This window comes from Mustelus asterias, chromosome 8, assembly GCF_964213995.1.
Source record: "Mustelus asterias chromosome 8, sMusAst1.hap1.1, whole genome shotgun sequence".
In the NCBI taxonomy this organism is placed as follows: domain Eukaryota; kingdom Metazoa; phylum Chordata; class Chondrichthyes; order Carcharhiniformes; family Triakidae; genus Mustelus; species Mustelus asterias.
Genome location: NC_135808.1, coordinates 4,181,358 through 4,203,063, shown reverse-complemented (window position 1 = coordinate 4,203,063; position 21,706 = coordinate 4,181,358). Strand labels below are relative to the sequence as shown.

Here is a 21,706-nt window from a genome sequence, read left to right as displayed (position 1 = left end):
CACAAATGAATACAAAAAAATCTTCTATCTTGACCTGATCTGGCCTACACGTGACTCCACACACTTGCATATGGTTGCCTCTTAAATGCCCTTTGAACTGCCACTCAGTTCAAGGGCAATTTGGGTTGGGCGTTAAATGCCAACCAATCTGCACTCTCTTCCCGTGCAATACAAATTGTTGTTTCTTTACTGATGAGTGCAAGACAAAAACAATCAATGCCCAAATATCAGGATATTGATGGAGTTGAGTGAAGAATGATAGAAACTTACTCCATTGAGCCACTGGCTGACCAGTATCCAGAATTATACTGTGACTGTTGACATATAAAAATTGAACGGAAAAGTGCTGACGTAGCGATTTTACAGCGGCGATCAGAAATGGATGGCACACCGACAGATTTTCTTTCTTACTTATTGCTGCCATGAATTTAAAAATCTTGTTCATGAAGAAAAGCTGTGCCATGAAGGAGAAGGTCTGTTTGTAACATCAAGTGTGTTGAGTGAGTTTTATTCATACTTTTCAATCTCTGTTTCCTTCTAGAGCAATGGAGACCTCTCGTTCAGTCAGGTATGTTCCCCAGTCTGAATGCACATAGAATCCCTACAGTGCAGAAGGAGGCCATTCAGCCCATCAAGTCTGCACCAACAACAATCCCATCCAGGCCCTATCCCCGTAACCCCACATGTTTACCCTGCTACTCCCCCTGACACTAAGGGGCAATTTAGCATGGCCAATCCACCTAACTGGCACATCTTTGGAGTGTGAGAGGAAACTGGAGCCGCCGGAGGAAACCCATGCAGACATGGGGAGAATGTGCAAACTCCACACGGATAGTGACCTGAGGCTGGAATTGAACCTGGGTCCCTGACGCTGTGAGGCAGCAGTGCTAACCACTGTGCTGCCTTAGGGCTGTTCACTTGTTGGCATTTGTGTATTACACTGAGCCAAAGAGAACAGGAAGGTGTCGAGACCAAACATTGTCAGAGCATTGTGTACGTGTACTTACGTACATGCGTGTGTGTGTATACACACATGGATATACACGCATGTGTTGGAACTGAATCATTGGAGTTTGGTGTGAGAATGAAGCTTACAAACATCATGGTGTGATAGGTGATCCAGCCTGAACCACATCCTTTCAGACCAGCACTCTGACCTCTGGTATTGGGGAAGTTATGTCCTCAGTGGCTCTCAGAGTCCCGGGACACAAGCCTTCTTACCTTATCAAGGGGTAGCCTCCTCCAAATCATGGTTCCCACCCTCGGGTCCTTGGTTCGCTAAACTGGGATGTACTTTAGCTATTACCCCGTGTTAGAGTATTAAAGGTTACTAATCTTCTGTCTGCTGTGTTTTTTGTTGGTAGAGTGGAAGAGGATAAAGAGTTATGCAGGTAAGACACTCACACAGCAGTCTGTACATCTCGCACGGGACTGTCCAAACTGCAATCCGGGCACCTGTTGGGGGGGCAGGGCGGTTAACACAATGCAACAACTTGACGTTCACTTTTACTGACTCCAGATATTTATTTTTGATTGAATTCAAATTCTCAAACTGCCCTGGTGGGGCTCGGACTTGTCTTCTCTGGATTGTGATGCAGTAACAGAACCACTCTATGGCCATATTTACACAGCAGTCTTCAGAATTCCCAACGCATTTCACAGCCAAAGGATTGCGATTGATGGAGGCAAATGGATCAACCAGTCTGTGGGGAGGTGGTAGTGTCCTGGTGTTGTCACAGGACCAGTAACGCGGAGACCCAGGTTAATGCTGTTGGGGACACAGGTTCAAATCTCACTACATTCTTGTCTCTGTGTTAACTTCATGCTGTGGAGATGCCGGCGTTGGACTGGGGTAAGCACAGTAAGAATTCTCACAACACCAGGTTAAAGTCCAACAGGTTTATTTAGTAGCCCCTTCATCAGGTGAGTGAAGAGTTGGGTTAACACACGACAACGCAGAGTCGCTGAGCAGAAACCGATAGCCAAGTTCCGCACACATGAGGACGGCCTCAACTGGGATCTTGGGTTCATGTCACAATGTCTGTAACCCCCACGACTTGCCTGGGCTTGCAAAATCTCACTAACTGTCCTGGCTGGAGACAATACACAGCTCTTTAACCTGTGCTTAACCCTCTCTCCATTCGCATTGTCTGTACCTGTAAAGACTTGATTATTTGTTAAGACTCGCGTTCCAACATTATCTTGCAATTGAGTCTGTACCTGTATGTCCCCTGTTTGTGAACCCAGCTCTTCACTCACCTGATGAAGGGGCAGTGCTCTGAAAGCTCATGCTACCAAATAAACCTATTGGACTTTAACCTGGTGTTGTGAGACTTCTTACTGTGTTAATTTCATCGATTGTTGTAAAAACCCATCTGGTTCACTGATGTCCTTTAGGGAAGGATGTCTGGCCTACAAGTGACACCAGAGCCACAGCAATGTGGTTGACTCTTAACTACCCAATTGCCCAGCAAGCCATCCAGTTGAAGGAAATGAATGCTGGCCTTGCCAGCGACATTCACATCCCATGAAAGAATAAGGAAAAACATCACAGTAAACAGTGGAGGTTTCAGATTAGGATGAATCAGAGCATCAGGTAGAATCCGGGCTTGGTTTTAGTACCTCACTTTAGCAGTGTGGCATTGGGAAGGTCAGCCTGGATTTTTGTGCTAAGGTGGGACTCGAACCCACAAACCTCTGACCCACTGTGTCTGGGTTTCCTCACAATGTGCAGCATCCGGATTGGCACATGCCATCTCTAATCTGCTCCTGCCCTGGCTCATTGATTGGAAGATTTGGGCAGAATGTGGGTCCAGAGAGCAGGAAAATGGGAGGTGGCCTCATTGAAAGATGTAAGGTTTTTGGGAGGCTCGAGAGGGTGGGTGCTGCATTGATTTGTCCTCTGGCTGGACAACCTAGGCCGAGGGGTCAATGTCTGAGAATGATGTTGGCCAGTTCATACAGAGATGAGGAGAAATTCCTTCATCAAGAATTTTTGGAGTTCTCTGTACTGGAGAACGATGGACACTCAATTGTTGAGGATATTTCAGACAGAAATTGAATTTTTTTTAGGTATTAAGGAAATTAAGAGATATGGAAATAGTGCAGGGAGGTGGAGATCAGGGAGAAAGTCAGCCATGGTTGTATTGAATGGCTCCAGGGGTTTGTATGGTCCACTCCATCGCCTAATGCTCATACTCTTGTCTTTGCTAGCTGCTGTGAAGATAGACCCCAGGACGGCCAACGCGAGTCTGACCGTCTCCCCGGATGGGCAGACTGTGAAAGGCGGAGAGACACTGCAGGTCCCTGACAATCCAGAGCGGTTCGACTCTGTCCCGTACGTGCTGGGCGAGGGTGGTTTCACAGAGGGCACACACTACTGGGTGGTGCAGGTGGCGAACAAGGCCTACTGGGATGTGGGCGTCGCCAACGGGTCGGTCCAGCGGAAGGGCATGCCCAACCTGTGCTTGGACGCTGGCTTCTGGACGTTCGGGCGGGACGGCGAGCCATACGGGATAAGCGATCCGAATCGCTCCCACATCGCTGTGACAGACAAACCTGAGAAGATCGGAGTGTTCCTGGAACTGGAGGCGGGTAGAGTGTCTTTTTACAACGCTGATACCATGTTCCATTTCTACACTTTCAATGCCAACTTCTTGGACAAAGTCTACCCATTCTTTTGGCCTGGCTGGGATGATGCACCCTTATCTGTTTGTCCAGTCAAGAACTAGTTGACCGATGCCTCATTGAACATTAGCCCGGTCAAGGACAAGTTAACCAACTCTTTAATTTGGCCTGTCAGTGACTAGTTAACCAATCCTCTGGAGAGATTTGTACTTGTTATAAAGTACCTTCCAAGTGGTCTTGCAGTGGAAACTTGGGTTTCCCATTGAAGTATTGACCCAAAGCGGGTCTGTGTTCCAGACGCTTTGCTGTGGACAGTTGCTGAGATAAGGAAGCAATAGCGACAAACTGCTCAGATTGTTTGGCCATTAGACGGCTGAAGTGGAATCTCTGGATTGTACTGAAACAAAAATGTCACAACAGAGTCTCTCCATTACCTTCGCAAGCCAAGGAAAACCTCATCAGCTCTTTGGGCAAGGCTCCCAGCCTTGGTCTCCTTGTGTGCCTGTTGGGAATTTTTCATACAAGTGCATCTTATTCCTGAATAATAAGGTTTTTTTTGATGTGTTGTGAAAAAGAGAGAAAGGTAACATTGCAATGAGAACAAGTACATCTTGAGTCGGGTGCCTCGAGATAACTCAATATTTTATATTGTGAAAGAGAGGAGACATCGAAATGTTACCAAGTTGATCTTTCCCTACTGTTATGATGAAATTAAAGTGAGGGACACAAAATGGTTACCTGGCACACAAAATGGGCTCTGGGAAGGGACATTAAGAGGCACTGACTTGGGCACAGACAGTTACACAAAGAGTTAAAACCTGCAGTATCTGACTTGCTGCAGGAAACTGGTCAGACCTGGGGCACTTTAAGACTTGAGATAAAGGGCAGACCCAGAACAATGGGTTTGATGATAAGATCAGCCACTGATGGGGACATAAATACATAAATGTATATATCAAAACCAGTCATTGATAGAGGACATAACTGCATGAATGTATCCATTCTATGGAGACAATGATGTGTTAACTGTCCATGTCCATACCTGTCTGCTTGTAACGATGTGTTAACTGTCGATCTACTCAACTTGTAACGATGTGTTAATGGCTAATGTCCGTACTGCCTATTGTCTCAAAGGTATAAGAGATGATCAACTGCCAGATGATCAACTATAGGCTGGAAAATTGGGCGGAGAGGTGGCAGATGGAATTTAATCCGGATAAATGCGAAGTGATGCATTTTGGAAGAAATAATGTAGGGAGGAGTTATGCAATAAATGGCAGAGTCATCAGGAGTATAGAAACACAGAGGGACCTAGGTGTGCAAGTCCACAAATCCTTGAAGGTGGCAACACAGGTGGAGAAGGTGGTGAAGAAGGCATATGGTATGCTTGCCTTTATAGGACGGGGTATAGAGTATAAAAGCTGGAGTCTGATGATGCAGCTGTATAGAACGCTGGTTAGGCCGCATTTGGAGTACTGCGTCCAGTTCTGGTCGCCGCACTACCAGAAGGACGTGGAGGCATTGGAGAGAGTGCAGAGAAGGTTTACCAGGATGTTGCCTGGTATGGAGGGTCTTAGCTATGAGGAGAGATTGGGTAGACTGGGGTTGTTCTCCTTGGAAAGACGGAGAATGAGGGGAGATCTAATAGAGGTATACAAGATTATGAAGGGTATAGATAGGGTGAACAGTGGGAAGCTTTTTCCCAGGTCGGAGGTGACGATCACGAGGGGTCACGGGCTCAAGCTGAGAGGGGCGAAGTATAACTCAGACATCAGAGGGACGTTTTTTACACAGAGGGTGGTGGGGGCCTGGAATGCGCTGCCAAGTAGGGTGGTGGAGGCAGGCACGCTGACATCGTTTAAGACTTACCTGGATAGTCACATGAGCAGCCTGGGAATGGAGGGATACAAACGATTGGTCTAGTTGGACCAAGGAGCGGCACAGGCTTGGAGGGCCGAAGGGCCTGTTTCCTGTGCTGTACTGTTCTTTGTTCTTTGCCATTGTGTAGTTGAGAAGGTAGCTGCCATGTACTGCGGAGTACCAGTGCTTCTCCCAAAGCTTTGTCCGAAATAAAACTGTTTTGTTGAACCTCCAAGTCTGACTCCGAAGTGGTAAATTTCCCACAACACTACACCCCAGCTATGATTGCAACACTACATTCTGCATTTTCTGGTTTCCTTCTCTATGAATGGTATGCTTTGTCTGTATAGCATGCAAGAAACAATATTTTTCACTGTATACTAATACATGTGACAATAATAAATCAAATCAAGCTTTCTAGTAATAATAAGTGGAGCACTGGCTCTTAACCTGAGCTGTTTGTCATCCAGTCTGTTGTGAAGGATAGGACAGGTTCACTAATTTATCTTGCATTGCTGAATATTAACTAGCAAAGCTGTTTTGTTTTCTACCTGAATTGTTCATTATTTTGAATGCCTCTTTGAATTATTCCACCAATCTCCTCTGCTTGATTCAGGACAATATTCCTTTTCTCGAATTGCTCCAGTCCGGAATCCTGGCACTGTTAATCTCCCCTGCAGGAGTTTGATGCAGTGCCCAGAACCGGCCCAAATACTCCCGCTCGAACCTAACCAATCATTCCTAAAGGTTTATGATTAACTCCTTGTCTTTGTGTCCTCAATGCCTTTTTTATACAACTTTCCTGGAATACTGCCTCCAAAACTTTATGTCTCTGTTACTAAACCCTGGTTAATATTGTACTTTCGTACAAGGTACCATACTTATTGCCCACAAAGTGATAAAACCTAATCATTTTATTACCCTGATTAACTGTTCCTAAGTATGTTATCACAGTGAGAAATATGTAGTTTATATTATCCTATTTACCCTAAGCCCCCTATCACAGTGCATAAGTTGCGATTATTAAAGAGGTGGTAGCAGGACGATAGGGGAGGTGATGGTGTGAGAATGTGTATGAGGTAGATTGAGAAGAGGAAAGGGTTAAAATTGGGATGCGTAACTAGGAATCAGTTGAGGAATAAACTGGTTATGGAAGGGGCCTGAGGCGAGGGTGACAAAGCTCACCGAAACTAATGATCACGTTAAAGAAACTGCTAATAGGTAATTGTGGTTCTGGCTTCGGAGGGATTGGCCTTTTGTTCTTGAAAGTAATCTAATCAGAAACTTTAATAGCCATGTCCTTACGTGGCTATCGCCTTTTGTTCTTGAAAATAATCTAATCAAAATGCAACAATACAGCTACGCCCTTATTGGCTAACAGAAGTATGTGGATGTATCTCCGTCGTGTATAACTGAATCTGGTTTGTAAGCCAGACAGAGACTCACAAACCCATGCTTGATGGTCCAGCGATCTCTCCTCCGGTGCAATAAAGAAGGTTTGCGGAGAAACCTGTGTCTCACCAGTTTTTGATCCAACTTCTGAAAGCGAATTCCACAGGTGCACTGGTATTTTCTCTCGACTAGTAAGTCATTTAGGATTATATTCACTGGAGTTTAGAAGAGTGAGAGGGGATCTCACAGAAACCTATAAGATTCTAACAGGGTTAGACACGGTAAGTTCAGAAAGAATGTTCCCAATGGTGGGGGAGTCCAGAACTCGGGGTCATAATTTGAGGATACGGGGTAAACCTTTTAGAACTGAGGTGAGGAGAAATTTCTTCACCCAGAGGGTGGTGGGTGTGTGGAATTCACTCCCACAGAATGTAGTTGAGGCCAAAACATTTGTGATTTCTAGAAGAAGTTAGATTTAGATCTTGGGGCTAAAGGGATCAAGGGAGATAGGGGGAAAGTCGGATCAGGATTTGAAGATCAGTTATGATCATAATGAATGGCCTGTTTCTATGTTTAACCCATTGTGCAGTGATCCTACACCCAGTCCAAGGCAAAAAGATTCTTGTTCACACATTACCACACTTGGTGTTTCCACATTTCCCGGTTCCATGCAAAGTTTGGAATCATGGCTGTAAATCTAAAGTAATAACTATAAGATTGAGTTGTAATGGTGTTTGAAAAGTTGTTGAATTTCTGATGTTACACTATGTTTAAATAAACACTGGCACCTTAACTGTTGTGAATTAATGGTATTGTCACTGCCCCCCATCGACCAGTCACAGCACAGAATGTTCAGACATCATCACCATTGTGTAACAGTGACTGAAACCATGGCGACGGAATCTTCTACCATCCTCTCGGCTGGAAAGGTAACAATCCCTGGAGCCACGGTGACAGAAATGGGGGCCATTCCAGCCGTACCTGGCCCATCGCACAGGGATGCTCCCGGTCGATATCACTGTCACAGGACTTTACCGACTGAAAATGCAGCCACACTTCCAACAAAATGAGTGTCACTGACATTTGCTGTGAGCTTTGCTGATCTTAGAAGTGAGGAGGGGGGGTGGAGGACAAATCTTTGGACCTCGGGCGGGATTTTCCGGCCTCACTCATCCCGAAACTGCCAAATCCTGCCTGAGGTCAACAAACCTTCCCGGGTCTGCCACTTGCCAGCTCCAATTCCCGTGGCGGGCGTGATGGTAAAATTCCAGCCCTGCTATCCAATTCCGGGTGCAACACTTTATGAAGGTTGTTTAGTTTCATGATGGCATCGGGAGGTACAGTGTTGGGGTTAATCTGGTTTAAATAAAGTCCCAGTGTCCTTCACCACGGGTGAATTACTGGCTGCGTTGTCACTGAAACACCTGAAGAAATCATAGCACAGGTGACTAAAAGCTTGGCTTGTCTGAAAGGAGAGAGGCAACACTAAAATCACCGCTGTGCCTTCCATGAATTTGTGTAAGGCTGAGATGAACAGATGGAGTGAAGGCAGAAGGTCTGTCATGATCTGACTGAGTCACAGAGAAGCTTGTGTGCTGTGATATTACTGCAGCTTCCATTCCTTTCCCTTGTTTAAAATTGCATCTACAGGATGTGGGTGTCATTGTCCATCGCTAATTGCCCCGTGTGGAGGTGCTGGTGAGCTGCCGTCCTGAACCGCTGCAGTCCCTGAGGTGTAGGTACACCCACAGTGCTGTTAGGGAGGGGAGTTCCAGGGTTTTGACCCAGCGACAGTGACGGAATGGCAGTATATTTCCAAGTCAGGATGGTGAGTGACTTGGAGGGGAACCCCAGGTGGTGGTGTTCCCAGGTATCTGCAGCCCTTGTCCTTCTGGATGGCAGTGGTCTTGGGTTTGGAACATGTTGTCTAAGGAGCCTTGGCGAGTTCCTGCAGTGCATCTTGTAGATACTACATGCGGCTGCCACTGTTCATCGGTGGTGGAGGGAGTGGATGTTTGTAGATGGGGTTGCTTTAGCCTGGATGGTTTTAAAGTTTATTTATTAGTGTCACAAGTAAGCTTACATTAACACTGCAATGAAGTTACTGTGAAAATCCCCTAGTCGCTACACTCTAGCGCCTGTTCAGGTACACACTATTTTCTCAGGAGACGAAGGAAATTTGGCATGTCAGCTGCAACTCTCACCAACCTTTACAGGTGCACCATAGAAAGCATTCTTTCTGGTTGTATCACAGCTTGGTATGGCGCCTGCTCTGCCCAAGACTGCAAAAAACTACAAAGGGTCCTGAACAAAGCTCAGTCCATCATGCAAACCAGCCTCCCATCCATTGACTTCCCTACACTTCCCACTGCCTCAGAAAAGCAACCAGCATAATTAAGAACCCCACGCACCCTGGACATTCTCTCTTCCACCTTTTTCCATTGGGAAAAGATACAAAAATTTGAGGTCACGTACCAACCGACTCAAAAACAGCTTCTTCCCTGCTGCCATCAGACTTTTGAATGGACCTACCTCACATTAAGTTGATCTTTCTCTACAACTGTAACTACGTTCTGCATTCTCTCCTTCTCTATGTGCAGTATGCTCTGTCTATACAACGCGCAAGAAACAATACTTTTCACTGTATCCTAATACATCTGACAAATAAATAAAAATCAAATCAACAATTGAGAGAGAATTTAGCATGATTAATGCACCCACCAGCACATCTTTCAGACCGGGAGGAAACCGGAGCACCCGGAGGAAACCCACGCAGACACGGGGAGAATGTGCAAACTCCACACAGACAGTGGCCCAAGCCGAGAATTGAACCTGGGTCCCTGGCGTTATGAGGCAGCAGTGCTAACCAGTGTGCCACCCCGATGGTGTTGAGCTTCTTGAATGTTGTTGGAGCTCTGCCCATCCAGGCAAGTGGAGAATATTCCGTGACATTCCTGACTTTGTGCTTTGTGGACAGGTTTTTTTTCTGGGGTGGAGCAGAGATGGTCAGGAGGTGAGTTACTGGCTGCAGGATTTCTAGCCTTGGTCCTACTTGGTAGCCACAATATTTATATGGCTAGTCCAGTTCAGTTTCTGGTCATGGTAACCCTCAGGATGTTGACGTATGCACTGGATTAAGTGGCCCACATTCACAGTTACCTTTCTGCAATGTTTAGATTCCCGGCATTTGGGAGTGAGGGGGCAGCAGGGTGGGAGAATAGTTTAAAATTTCCAACAAGCGAGATTGCATGTATCCTTTTCACTGAGATCATGCACATTGGAAAAGACAAAGAGAGGAAGAGAGTAGGTCAAATGTTATTGGTGTAAATCAAGCATTCACATATCATTGGTTCAATTCATGTAACATCCTGCCTCCATTTTCCTCTCCTATTGGACGAACCGTCTTGACATTGATCTCGGTAGCCTGATTGGTCAAACGTTATGTCAATCATCTAGTTTTATCAAAAAATGGTCCACTCCCCATTCGTTATTTGGACGTCCCCATCGTTTTCTGCCCTCAAACACTCTGTCCAAGTGAACCAGTGATTTAGCTGTACTTGTATTCTGTATTCACAGCTCACAACATGGCCCCCTTTTACTGAGGGCTGGCCAAACATAGACTGGGTGACTGCTTTCCCAGACACCTCTGTTCTGCGCCTGGTTCTCGCGCTCCCCCCTCTCTCATTATCCACCACCAGCACTGCTCCGATGCACCTCACCATATAAACTCAAAGCACTATATCCCTCATTCGACAGGCTTGTGACAATGATCTAGAATCAATATGGAGTCCAAACAATTTTAGACTGTAAACTCTGTCCGCCATCTTGTTTCGTTCCCCTTTTGCCGGTTTTGTCTGGTTTCTCCATGGTTGTTTGCTTTTGGACCACATTGGTCAAGATTCTTTCAAAATTCTTTTTAGGAGGTGTCTTGACAAATACATGAATAGGATGGGAATAGGGGGATATGGCCCCCGGAAGGGTAGGGGGTTTTAGTTAAGCCAGGCAGCATGGTCGGTGCAGGCTTGGAGGGCCGAAGGGCCTGTTTCTGTGCTGTTTTTTTTTCTCTTTGTTCTTTTATTCTCATACTTCTTTTCAAATTCCTTACCTGCCCCTCCCATCTTCTGTAATCTCCTCTAATCCCACAGTTTTCCGAGGTACCAGAGTTCCACTGGCCTCTCTATGCATCCCGGATTTTTATATCTCTGCAGTTGGTGGCCAGGCTGTCCGTTGCCTAGGCCCCAAGCCCTGGAATTCCCTCCCCAACCTCTCCACCTCGCTTTCCTCCTTTTTAATGCACTCCTTAAAATCTGCTTCATTGAGCTATACCTTGTTTCTTTTGTCAAACTTTGTTTTATAATGCTTCTGTGAAGCATCATGGGATATTTCATGACAATAAAGACATAAGTTGTTGTTGTACATCAGTGTGGATTGTGAGCTCAGGCCTATGGGGACTTGAGCCCACAACCTTCTCACTCTGGGAGTGTTACCAAGAAGTACAGACCCAACCTTTCCTCGTATGGTAGTCCCTCCAAACCTGGAATTACGCTCGTAAATCTCCCTCTACACTGCCTCCAGTGATAATATGGCTGGAATTCACCAGCTGTTCATGCCTGGCCGCCGCTGCCAGCCAGACGGAGAATTTGGCGCTCAGCCAAATCTCCGTTCACTGTAGTGGGACTGGAGAAGCCCAGCTGTGGGGCGAGGTCGGGGAGTCCCAGCCGCAGCCTTGCCCTGTCCTCCCTGCTTCTGGGAAAATGTCCAAAACCATCCTTTTCAGTCCTACCTTTGATTCCCTACTCTCGACTCTTCACCGCCCTCTTCATTGTGCCCATGGCCCCCAGCCCCCTCCTTTGAAGCTGAGAATGAGGCCATTCAGCCCCTCTATTCCAGGCAAGATTAAAGGGTTCCAAGGCACCTTCCACAAGATGGGGAGGTGATTGTCTCGAATTATCGCGCAATTCATTTACCATGTTTTTTAATATTTGTTTTCAGAGTCTAGAGCAATGAAGCGGAGGAGGCAGAAGTGTAAGACACGGAAGAGGCTATCACTGAGGCAAATACCGGTGAAGTTAACCTTTCCGCCATGGTGGTTCCCCCTCAGGGGCTCGCTTGTGAAGCCGCTGCTGCCAGAGAGAGGGGTGCCTGGTGTGAGGGGGGTGCCTGGTGAGAGGGGGGTGCCTGGTGAGAGGGGGGTGCCTGGTGAGAGGGGGGTGCCTGGTGAGAGGGGGGTGCCTGGTGAGAGGGGGGTGCCTGGTGAGAGGGGGGTGCCTGGTGAGAGGGGGGTGCCTGGTGAGAGGGGGGTGCCTGGTGAGAGGGGGGTGCCTGGTGAGAGGGGGGTGCCTGGTGAGAGGGGGGTGCCTGGTGTGAGGGGGGTGCCTGGTGAGAGGGGGGTGCCTGGTGTGAGGGGGGTGCCTGGTGTGAGGGGGGTGCCTGGTGAGAGGGGGGTGCCTGGTGTGAGGGGGGTGCCTGGTGAGAGGGGGGTGCCTGGTGTGAGGCGTTTGGCGAGCAAGGCCCTGCTACCCAGTCGCTGTCTGGAGGTGAGGGGTTCGCGGCTGAAGGTGGAAAGGAGGCTGCGGGACGTCAAAGTCAGGAAGAGGACGCGAAGGAGGAGGCCTGGCAGCAAGGCAGCCCGGAAAATGCCAATGAGGTGCTTCCCCAGAGGTGGCCCGTCAACATTCCCGAGGAAGAGGTCGAGGCTCAGGGACGTCACCCAGGAGCCATCTGTCCCAGCTCGGAGATCCCCAGCCAGTATAAATCTTCTTTATGCGTCTTAATATGGCATTTACTACAGCAGAGCATTATGTGGCATGCCACCCTGTTAATTCTAATTGTTATTGAATTATAAAGAGGAATAAAGGCTTACAATAAATCAAATTGCACAATATTCTGACTGATTTAAGTGTCTCTGCGGGAAACAGGCGTAGGCCCACTTGTTCCTTCGAACTGCTTCCACACAAGATGAGGGATGATCTTCTAGCTTAGCTTTATCTTCCCACATTATCCCCATTTCCCTTAAGTTCCCTGAGCATTTAAAAAGATTTTAAATCAATTTCTGACATGACTATACTCTGACTGGCCAGCCCAACACTCAGAGGTACAGAATTTCAAAGATTCTCAACCTTCTCACTTAAGCCCTCCTCATCTCAGCCCTAAACTGTGGACAGTTTCGGTCCCTTATTAAAGAAAAAATATAGGGTCGGATTCTCTGATCTTGCCCGGAGCTGGGATTCTCCATTCCCGCTGCAGTGAATTCTCCGTTCTCGCTGGCAGATTCAAAAGAGGAGCAAGACATGAACATATTTCTTACGTTTACAAAGGAATATGTCATAAGAACATAAGAAATAGGAGCAGGAGTAGGCCATCTAGCCCCTCGAGCCTGCCCCGCCATTCAATAAGATCATGGCTGATCTGACGTGGATCAGTACCACTTACCCGCCTGATCCCCATAACCCTTAATTCCCTTACCGATCAGGAATCCATCCATCCGCGCTTTAAACATATTCAGCGAGGTAGCCTCCACCACCTCAGTGGGCAGAGAATTCCAGAGATTCACCACCCTCTGGGAGAAGAAGTTCCTCCTCAACTCTGTCTTAAACCGACCCCCCTTTATTTTGAGGCTGTGTCCTCTAGTTTTAACTTCCTTACTAAGTGGAAAGAATCTCTCCGCCTCCACCCTATCCAGCCCCCGCATTATCTTATAAGTCTCCATAAGATCTCCCCTCATCCTTCTAAACTCCAACGAGTACAAACCCAATCTCCTCAGCCTCTCCTCATAATCCAAACCCCTCATCTCCGGTATCAACCTGGTGAACCTTCTCTGCACTCCCTCCAATGCCAATATATCCTTCCTCATATAAGGGGACCAATACTGCACACAGTATTCCAGCTGCGGCCTCACCAATGCCCTGTACAGGTGCATCAAGACATCCCTGCTTTTATATTCTATCCCCTTCGCAATATAGGCCAACATCCCATTTGCCTTCTTGATCACCTGTTGTACCTGCAGACTGGGCTTTTGCGTCTCATGCACAAGGACCCCCAGGTCCCTTTGCACGGTAGCATGTTTTAATTTGTTTCCATTGAGATAGTAATCCCATTTGTTATTATTTCCTCCAAAGTGTATAACCTCGCATTTCTCAACGTTATACTCCATTTGCCATATCCTCGCCCACTCACTCAGCCTGTCCAAATCTCTCTGCAGATCTTCTCCGTCCTCCACACGATTCACTTTTCCACTTATCTTTGTGTCGTCTGCAAACTTCGTTACCCTACACTCCGTCCCCTCCTCCAGATCATCTATATAAATGGTAAATAGTTGCGGCCCGAGTACCGATCCCTGCGGCACGCCACTAGTTACCTTCCTCCAACCGGAAAAACACCCATTTATTCCGACTCTTTGCTTCCTGTCGGATAGCCAGTCCCCAATCCACTTTAACACACTACCCCCAACTCCGTGTGCCCTAATCTTCTTCAGTAGCCTTTTATGGGGCACCTTATCAAACGCCTTTTGGAAATCCAAAAACACCGCATCCACCGGTTCTCCTCCATCAACCGCCCTAGTCACATCTTCATAAAAATCCAACATGTTCGTCAAGCACGACTTTCCCCTCATGAATCCATGCTGCGTCTGATTGATCGAACCATTTCTATCCAGATGCCCTGCTATCTCCTTTTTAATAATGGATTCCAGCATTTTCCCTACTACAGACGTTAAGCTGACCGGCCTATAGTTACCCGCCTTTTGTCTCCTTCCTTTTTTAAACAGCGGCGTAACATTAGCCGTTTTCCAATCAACCGGCACTACCCCAGAATGCAACGAGTTTTGATAAATAATCACTAACGCATCCACTATTACCTCTGACATTTCTTTCAATACCCTGGGATGCATTCCATCCGGACCCGGGGACTTATCCACCTTCAGTCCCATTAGTCTACCCAGCACTGCCTCTCTGGTAACATTAATTGTATTAAGTATTTCTCCTGCTGCCAACCCTCTATCGTTAATATTTGGCAAACTATTTGTGTCCTCCACCGTGAAGACCGACACAAAAAACTTATTTAAAGACTCAGCCATATCCTCATTTCCCACTATTAACTCCCCCCTCTCGTCCTCCAAGGGTCCAACATTCACTCTAGCCACTCTATTCCTTTTTATATATTTATAAAAACTTTTACTATCATTTTTTATATTAATTGCTAGCCTAGCTTCATAGTCTATCCTTCCTTTCTTTATCGCTTGCTTCGTCTCTCTTTGTTGTTTCTTAAACTTTTCCCAATCACTTGTTTCTCCACTATTTTTGGCCACTCTGTACGCAGCTGTTTTTATTTTAATACTCTCCTTTATTTCCTTCGTTATCCACGGCTGGTTCTCCCTTTTCTTACAATCCTTGTTTTTTGCTGGAATATATTTTTGCTGAGAACTGAAAAGGATCTCCTTAAAAATCCTCCACTGTTCCTCAGCTATCCTACCTGCCAGCCTGCTCTCCCAGTCTACCTTAGCCAATTCATCCCTCATCCTATCATATTTCCCTCTGTTCAAACAGAGGACACTGGTTTGGGACCAAACTTTCTCCTCTTCCATCTGAATCAGAAATTCGACCATATTGTGGTCACTAGACCCAAGAGGGTCCTTCACAATAAGATCCTTAATTCTACCTACCTCGTTACACAATACCAGATCCAAAATAGCTCGTTCCCTCGTCGGTTCCGTAACATGCTGTTCAAGGAAACTATCCCGACAGCATTCTAAGAACTCTTCCTCCATTCCACCCTTACCGACTTGAGTCTGCCAGTCAATGTGCATGTTGAAGTCCCCCATGATTATTGCCGTTCCGTTTTTACACGCATCCCTTATCTGCTTGTTTATAGCCCTCCCTACCTCAACATTATTATTTGGGGGCCTATATACCACACCTACTAGTGTCTTTCTCCCTCTACTATTCCTCATCTCTACCCATAATGATTCCATGTTTTGTTCCTCAGAGCCTATGTCATCCCTCAGTACTACCCTGATATTATCTCTTATTAATAGCGCGACCCCACCACCTTTTCCTTCCTGTCTATTCTTCCGAAACGCCTGATACCCCTGGATATTCATCTCCCAGTCCTGGTCACCTTTCAGCCACGTTTCTGTAATGGCCACTAGATCGTACCCACTCGTGCTGATTTGCACCATCAACTCATTTACCTTGTTCCGAATGCTTCGTGCATTCAGGCAAAGTGTCCTTATTCCAGCTTTTATCTGGACCCGCTTTGATGAGTCGCGAACACCCTCTCCCTCTACTCCCTTATCTAAATTACCGCCTTCATTCACTTGCACCCTCTCCTCTACCATTAATTTTGTAATTCCCCTTACCCCTGCATCCTCCACCCCATCAATTAGTTCTTTGATCCTAGTCAACTCTTCTAGCTCCCCTCCCCCCAACCTATCTAGTTTAAATTCTCCCCAGTAACCTTAGCCAATCTACCGGCCAGGATATTGGTCCCCGTGTGATTCAAGTTCCACCCGTTTTTTGTATACAGATCACCCCTGCCCCTAAAGAGGTCCCAATGGTCCAGGAACCTGAATCCCTGCCCCCTGCACCAGTCCCTCAGCCACACATTCATCTTCCACCTCACTCCATTCCTGCCCTCACCTTCCCGTGGCACAGGCAGTAATCCTGAGATTACTACCTTTGCTTTCCTCTTTCTCAGCTGTCTCCCTAATTCCCTGTACTCCCTTTTCATGACCCCTTCTCCCTTCCTACCCACATCAGCGGTACCAATATGTACCGCTACCTCAGGCTCCTCTCCCTCCCACCTCAGGATTTCCGGGACGCGACTAGCGACATCCTGGATCCCGGCCCCAGGGAGGCAGACCACCATGCGAGAATCCCGCCTACCTCCGCAGAAACGCCTGTCTGTCCCCTTCACCATCGAGTCCCCGATTAATACCGCCTTCCTCCTCTTTTCCTTAGCCCTCTGAGTTACAGGGCTGGACTCCACTGCGGAGACACGGCCACTGCTGCTTCCCCCAGGCGGGCTGTCCCCCCCAGCAGTACTCAAGCAGGAGTACTTGTTGTGCAGGGGCAAATCCACTGGGGTGCTCTCAACCACCCTAGCCTTACCCTTCCTGGCCATCACCCACTTGGCCTCCTCCCGTTGCCCTGGTGTGACCACCTGATGATAGCTCTTGTCTATCACCTCCTCATTCTCCCTCATCAGCCTAAGATCCTCGAGCTGCAGTTCCAGCTCCCTAACACGGTCCCTCAGGAACCGCAGCTCGACACACCCCTCACAGATGTGGATGTCCGGGAGGCCAGATGCCTCCAGGACCTCCCACATCCTACACTGGGAACAACACACTGGTTTCACACTCATACTGGACACTTTATGTCAAGTAAGACAGTGAAAAGTTAATAAGAGTGTAAGGAAACAAAAACTCACCCCTGCTCGTCCAAGCCCTGTGAGCCAAAGCCCTGACAGCTCACACAACTTCCCACTCACTCTGCTGCCCGCTACGATGCTGCCCGCTGTATACTTTGGTGCGCTTTTAAACCCTCCAAAAACTTCCCCAGGCCTCTCCTGGCCCGACTTCCGGTTTTGAAAAAAACCTCCGATTTTAAACCCAAAATTAACTGAAAAAATAAATAATTAATTAAAGTCAGAAAACCCACTCTCTTACCCTCAGCCTGCTCCTGGGAACAAATCCCTGATATTAACAACTGATATTAAACCCAAACAACTGAGATTAAACCCAAACAACTGAGATTAAACCCAAACAACTGATATTAAACCCAGAACAACTGAGATTAAACCCAGAACAACTGATATTAAACCCAAACCACTGATATTAAACCCAAACAACTGATATTAAACCCAAACAACTGATATTAAACCCAAACAACTGATATTAAACCCAAACAACGGAGATTAAATCCAAACAACTGAGATTAAACCCAAACAACTGAGATTAAACCCAAACAACTGAGATTAAACCCAAACAACTGAGATTAAACCCAAACAACTGAGATTAAATCCAAACAACTGAGATTAAACCCAAACAACTGAGATTAAATCCAAACAACTGAGATTAAATCCAAACAACTGAGATTAAATCCAAACAACTGAGATTAAATCCAAACAACTGATATTAAACCCAAACCACTGAGATTAAACCCAAATAACGGAGAGTAAACCCAAACAACTGATACTAAATCCAAACAACTGAGATTAAACCCAAACAACTGAGATTAAACCCAAACAACTGAGATTAAATCCAAACAACTGAGATTAAATCCAAACAACTGAGATTAAACCCAAACAACTGAGATTAAATCCAAACAACTGAGATTAAACCCAAACAACTGAGATTAAATCCAAACAACTGAGATTAAACCCACAACAACTGAGATTAAATCCAAACAACTGAGATTAAACCCACAACAACTGAGATTAAATCCAAACAACTGATATTAAACCCAAACCACTGAGATTAAACCCAAATAACGGAGAGTAAACCCAAACAACTGAGATTAAATCCAAACAACTGAGATTAAACCCAAACAACTGAGATTAAAACCAAACAACTGAGATTAAAACCAAACAACTGAGATTAAAACCAAACAACTGAGATTAAACCCAAACAACTGAGATTAAACCCAAACAACTGAGATTAAACCCAAACAACTGATATTAAAACCAAACAACTGATATTAAACCCAAACAACTGAGATTAAACCTAAACAACTGAGATTAAACCCAAACAACTGAGATTAAACCTAAACAACGGAGATTAAACCCAAACAACTGAGATTAAACCCAAACAACTGAGATTAAACCCAAACAACTGATATTAAACCCAAACAACTGATATTAAAACCAAACAACTGAGATTAAACCCAAACAACTGATATTAAACCCAAACAACTGATATTAAACCCAAACAACTGAGATTAAACCCAAACAACTGAGATTAAACCCAAACAACTGAGATTAAACCCAAACAACTGAGATTAAACCCAAACAACTGAGATTAAATCCAAACAACTGAGATTAAACCCAAACAACTGATATTAAACCCAAACAACTGAGATTAAACCCAAACAACTGAAACTAAATCCAAACAACTGAGATTAAACCCAAACAACTGAAACTAAATCCAAACAACTGAGATTAAACGATTAAACCCAAACAACTGATATTAAACCCAAACAACTGAGATTAAACCCAAACAACTGAAACTAAATCCAAACAACTGATATTAAACCCAAACAACTGATATTAAACCCAAACAACTGAGATTAAACCCAAACAACTGAAACTAAATCCAAACAACTGAGATTAAACCCAAACAACTGATATTAAACCCAAACAACTGAGATTAAACCCAAACAACTGAAACTAAATCCAAACAACTGAGATTAAACCCAAACAACTGATATTAAACCCAAACAACTGAGATTAAACCCAAACAACTGAAACTAAATCCAAACAACTGAGATTAAACCCAAACAACTGATATTAAACTCAAACAACTGAGATTAAACCCAAACAACTGAAACTAAATCCAAACAACTGATATTAAACCCAAACAACTGAGATTAAACCCAAACAACCGATACTAAATCCAAACAACTGATATTAAACCCAAACAACTGAGATTAAATCCAAACAACTGATATTAAATCCAAACAACTGAGATTAAACCCAAACAACTGATACTAAATCCAAACAACTGATATTAAACCCAAACAACTGCGATTAAACCCAAACAACTGATACTAAATCCAAACAACTGAAATTAAACCCAAACAACTGAGATTAAACCCAAACAACTGATACTAAATCCAAACAACTGATATTAAACCCAAACAACTGAGATTAAACCCAAACAACTGATACTAAATCCAAACAACTGATATTAAACCCAAACAACTGAGATTAAAATGTCTCTTCTGATAAATGTATGTTGCTTCTAGCAAATGTGAATGAATCACATTACCAACTCAACTGCTTACTGGGGGTCAACTGGGGGCAGTATAGTGGCACAGTGGTTAGCACTGTTGCTTCACAGCGCCAGGGACCCGGGTTCAATTCCAGCCTCGGGTCACTGTCTGTGTGGAGTTTGCACGTTGTCTGCATGGGTTTGCTCCGGTTTCCTCCCACAGTCTGAAAGACGTGCTGGCTAGGTGCATTGACCCGAACAGGCGCCAGAGTGTGGTGACTAGGGGAATTTGACAGTAACTTCATTGCATTATTAATGTAAGCAACTTGGAACTTTAACTTTATCTTAGATTGCTTGTTAGTGTAGCTCCTGGCACACTCAGCATTGTTCAGTGAGTGCTGCCCATTCGAAGAACCACATCTGACTATCGACATTGTTTAGGTTTTGTAAGTGTCGGCTGGTTGATTATGATCTGCATTTTGCCTGTTACTATCAGCCAAAAGGTTGTATTCAAACAGCCACAGGGACGCATTCTCTACAAACAAAAGGAATCTGTTGCTCTCGTTCCTCTTCTGAATTACCTGCAAGCTGCATAGACTATAGTTCCCCGTTGCTTTCTACATGGCAACATCTTGGCCAATCAGAGTCAAGTTGCCCTTTTCCCCCCGCAGTAGAAATTGTTGTGATAGTTTGAAACTTGGCACTCTTGTGTTTGTCCTGATGAGTGCCAGATGAAAAGTTTTGGCAATGTGTCTCTCTCTTTTCAGCGACATTCAAGTTCCATACCACCAAGTGACTTCTATCTCTTTCTCTTTCTCTCGCAATGCAGCATTTCATCTCACTGACAGAGTCACTGCAGGACTTCAACTTTAAGGATATTTACAATCCTGCCTCTTACCGCCTGCAATGGGATTACTGGCATGTTACTGACAGCGAACTCCATCTCTGTCACCACCGCTGACTTCAAGAGTGTAGTTTCTACTCAACTGTTTCTTTGACAATAACAAGAAATTGGATTTATATAACTCCTTTCATGGGGAAAACATTCCAAGGAGGCAGAGTGTTGAGGAACGGATGCAGGAAGAAAGGCCTCACAGAATTGTGGAATGGTTACAGTGGAGAAGCTGGACTTTCAGCTCCCTGTGTCGATGTCAGCATGTGGTTTGGGAAGTGGGTATTTGAAAGTTTAGTCACGGAGGTGAGTTTTCAATATGGTGAGAGCAATACCGAGGAAGATGCATTTTGGGAGATATGTCCAGGGCAGAAGGGTTCGGGGACCAGAGGGCCCTGATACAAATGCTGGGCGGGAAAATGGAGAAGGTCAGACAGGGTGTCTCTGGGGAAATTGAGACAATGAAAGCACGGCCAAGTCAAGGAGAAAGAATAATTTCCCCCACCTCCAAATGGACAGGTCCCAATCCAGCTAGAAGAATTGCCAATTCTCCAGGATACATAGAACATAGAAAGCCACAGCACAAACAGGCCCTTCGGCCCACAAGTTGCGCCGATCACATCCCCACCTCTAGGCCTATCTATAGCCCTCAATCCCATTAAATCCCATGTACTCATCCAGAAGTCTCTTAAAAGACCCCAACGAGTTTGCCTCCACCACCACCGACGTCAGCCGATTCCACTCACCCACCACCCTCTGAGTGAAAAACTTACCCCTGACATCCCCCCTGTACCTACCCCCCAGCACCTTAAACCTGTGTCCTCTCGTAGCAACCATTTCAGCCCTTGGAAATAGCCTCTGAGAGTCCACCCTATCCAGACCCCTCAACATCTTGTAAACCTCTATCAGGTCACCTCTCATCCTTCGTCTCTCCAGGGAGAAGAGACCAAGCTCCCTCAACCTATCCTCATAAGGCATGCCCCCCAATCCAGGCAACATCCTTGTAAATC

General features: G+C 45.7%; 1 protein-coding gene across 2 annotated transcripts in view; it reads left to right on the top strand.

The window, feature by feature from the left end:
- Positions 1 to 7,664, top strand: part of LOC144496742 (butyrophilin subfamily 2 member A1-like) — a 42,020-nt gene extending 34,356 nt beyond the window's left edge. For both annotated transcript variants that reach the window (XM_078217254.1, XM_078217255.1), the window contains exons 16-18: positions 542 to 568; positions 1,365 to 1,391; positions 3,214 to 7,664. In XM_078217254.1, the coding sequence (XP_078073380.1) occupies positions 542 to 568; positions 1,365 to 1,391; positions 3,214 to 3,731 (572 nt within the window). In that variant the 3' untranslated portion in view covers positions 3,732 to 7,664. The remainder of the gene's footprint in view (positions 1 to 541; positions 569 to 1,364; positions 1,392 to 3,213) is intronic.
- The last annotated feature ends 14,042 nt before the right edge of the window (positions 7,665 to 21,706 follow it).